Source organism: Hemitrygon akajei, chromosome 10 (genome assembly GCF_048418815.1).
Source record: "Hemitrygon akajei chromosome 10, sHemAka1.3, whole genome shotgun sequence".
In the NCBI taxonomy this organism is placed as follows: Eukaryota; Metazoa; Chordata; class Chondrichthyes; order Myliobatiformes; family Dasyatidae; genus Hemitrygon; species Hemitrygon akajei.
In genome coordinates this window covers 123,608,115-123,609,933 of record NC_133133.1, presented here as the reverse complement: position 1 = coordinate 123,609,933, position 1,819 = coordinate 123,608,115, and the positions used below count along the sequence as shown (strand labels likewise).

The following is a 1,819-nucleotide window of genomic DNA, read 5'->3' as shown; positions in this document are numbered from 1 at the left end:
TGTGTCACTCAATGTCTCTGCAACACCCTCCCCCTCCCCACCCAATATCTATGATGACCATCAAACACTTATCTATCCTATTACCACTTACCAGCACTTGAACTGTAGCCTTTGAAGCTTAACCGATTCATGTGTTCTTCTTTTGTAAATGTTGTGGTGTCACGTAACTATCCTCACAGCGATGTGCTTTTTCTCCTTGGTTCCATTCTTAATGGTCAGCTGATACCCCTCCAATCCCCTTTTAAATTCTTCCCCCTCACCTTCCTCCACTTGGCTCGGACCCAACCATGAAAAAAGACTATGGAACATAACTATGCCTTTGATAATTGATATCCCTCCCTCAAGTCATCCTTCAACAACTTTTGCTTTGGAAAGAAGGAATTGTTGAATTAACTGGAGGAATTTTGTGGTTCTTCAATTCTAAATTCCTTTATTAATCTACAATAATTTTTAGCCTTGTGTAAGACAGAGGGGTACAAGTATCCATCAGTTAGCTGTGAAAAGATTGCGTTTAAATAGAAACAAATGATTCACAAACAAGATGATAAGCAGCCCGGCACATTATCCACTCTGAATCTGGTCGATAAGGGTCATGAACTGTAGGAACAGCGTGTGACACGGACCATGCCAAGTATGAGTGGAACAGAGAGCGTGTTAAAGGAGAGATGGGTGAGGGAAAACCAGGCACGTTAGGCAGAACCAGGCAATGGATTGTTTGGCCCTCGTCGGAAATGGGTGTGCTTTCTAATGAGAGTGAGAGGATATTTCACAATATCTTTCAGCTGCTCTCTAAAGAGCGTCTGGGTCACAGCGTAAAGAGCCGTATTCGTGCAGCAGCTAAGGAGCTGCAGCATGTAGGCCACCTCCTGCATTGAAGAAGGTGGAAATTCTGTCCCTCGCACTAGGTAATACAGTCGGACCCATATATAATTTACTGTAAACAATGTCCATAGTGAAATGAAGTTCCCCGAAATTGCCAGCAATAGGATGAGGGATTTTCTGCGGCTCTCCATTTCTGGGTCTCTGGGGGTTTCCCCGGTTCCGGGAGCTCGCAGTCTCTTGCGGGCTCTGCTGGCCACCAGAACGTGTCTGATGGTCACTGCGTTGAGTAGCAGAACCAAGACAAACGGAACTATAGGGGTGAGCAGGTAATGGAGGATAGCAACTGTTCCCCAGACTGGAGAGCCCACAACACCATTTCTTGTCCCGCAAAATCTGGGGTTTTCATCAATAAAATGCACACCCGTGAGAATAAAATACCAGAAAATATTCTTTGAACAGCTCACAGCGGTCACTGTCCCCAGGATCACTGTCGCTATTCTCTCAGTACAGTATTTAGTCTTCAGCCTCTGGTAACAAATGGCCACACATCGATCAAAAGTGAAAGCGACGGTAAACCAAACCGAACAGTCGGTGGCTGCGTAAATCATGGCCGCCTGGATATTACACATGCGCAGCGAAAACAGGAAATTGAAGTACTTCTTATAAACAACCGGAATCTGCCTCAAAATCAGGTCGAGAAAAACGACCAGAAGGTCTGCCGCTGCCATGGCAACCAGGTAGTGAGTGACAGCTTTGGAGAGTCCGCACTTTCCCCGGGATAAAATCACAATCGTCACAATGTTTACTATGGGGAGGGAAATACACATGAGGATTATGCATTAAGTCAAGTAATAAGATAACAGATTCACTGAGAATGTCAGGATAATAAAATGCTTTTTTTTCCCCTGTTATATAAATGCCCTAAAATTTAAAGCTGTTTACTGTCCCATCTGCCAATCCTCCAGTGCAGACTGTTGCATATTCACTCTCCCTCACC

The 1,819-nt window shown here is 44.7% G+C and overlaps 1 protein-coding gene across 1 annotated transcript; it reads right to left on the bottom strand.

Moving 5' to 3' along the window:
* Positions 1–689: 689 nt before the first annotated feature.
* On the bottom strand, positions 690–1,550 carry LOC140734017 (cysteinyl leukotriene receptor 1-like). The gene has a single exon (XM_073057596.1). It carries the CDS (start codon positions 1,548–1,550, stop codon positions 690–692), a length of 861 nt encoding a protein of 286 aa, XP_072913697.1.
* Positions 1,551–1,819: the final 269 nt, after the last annotated feature.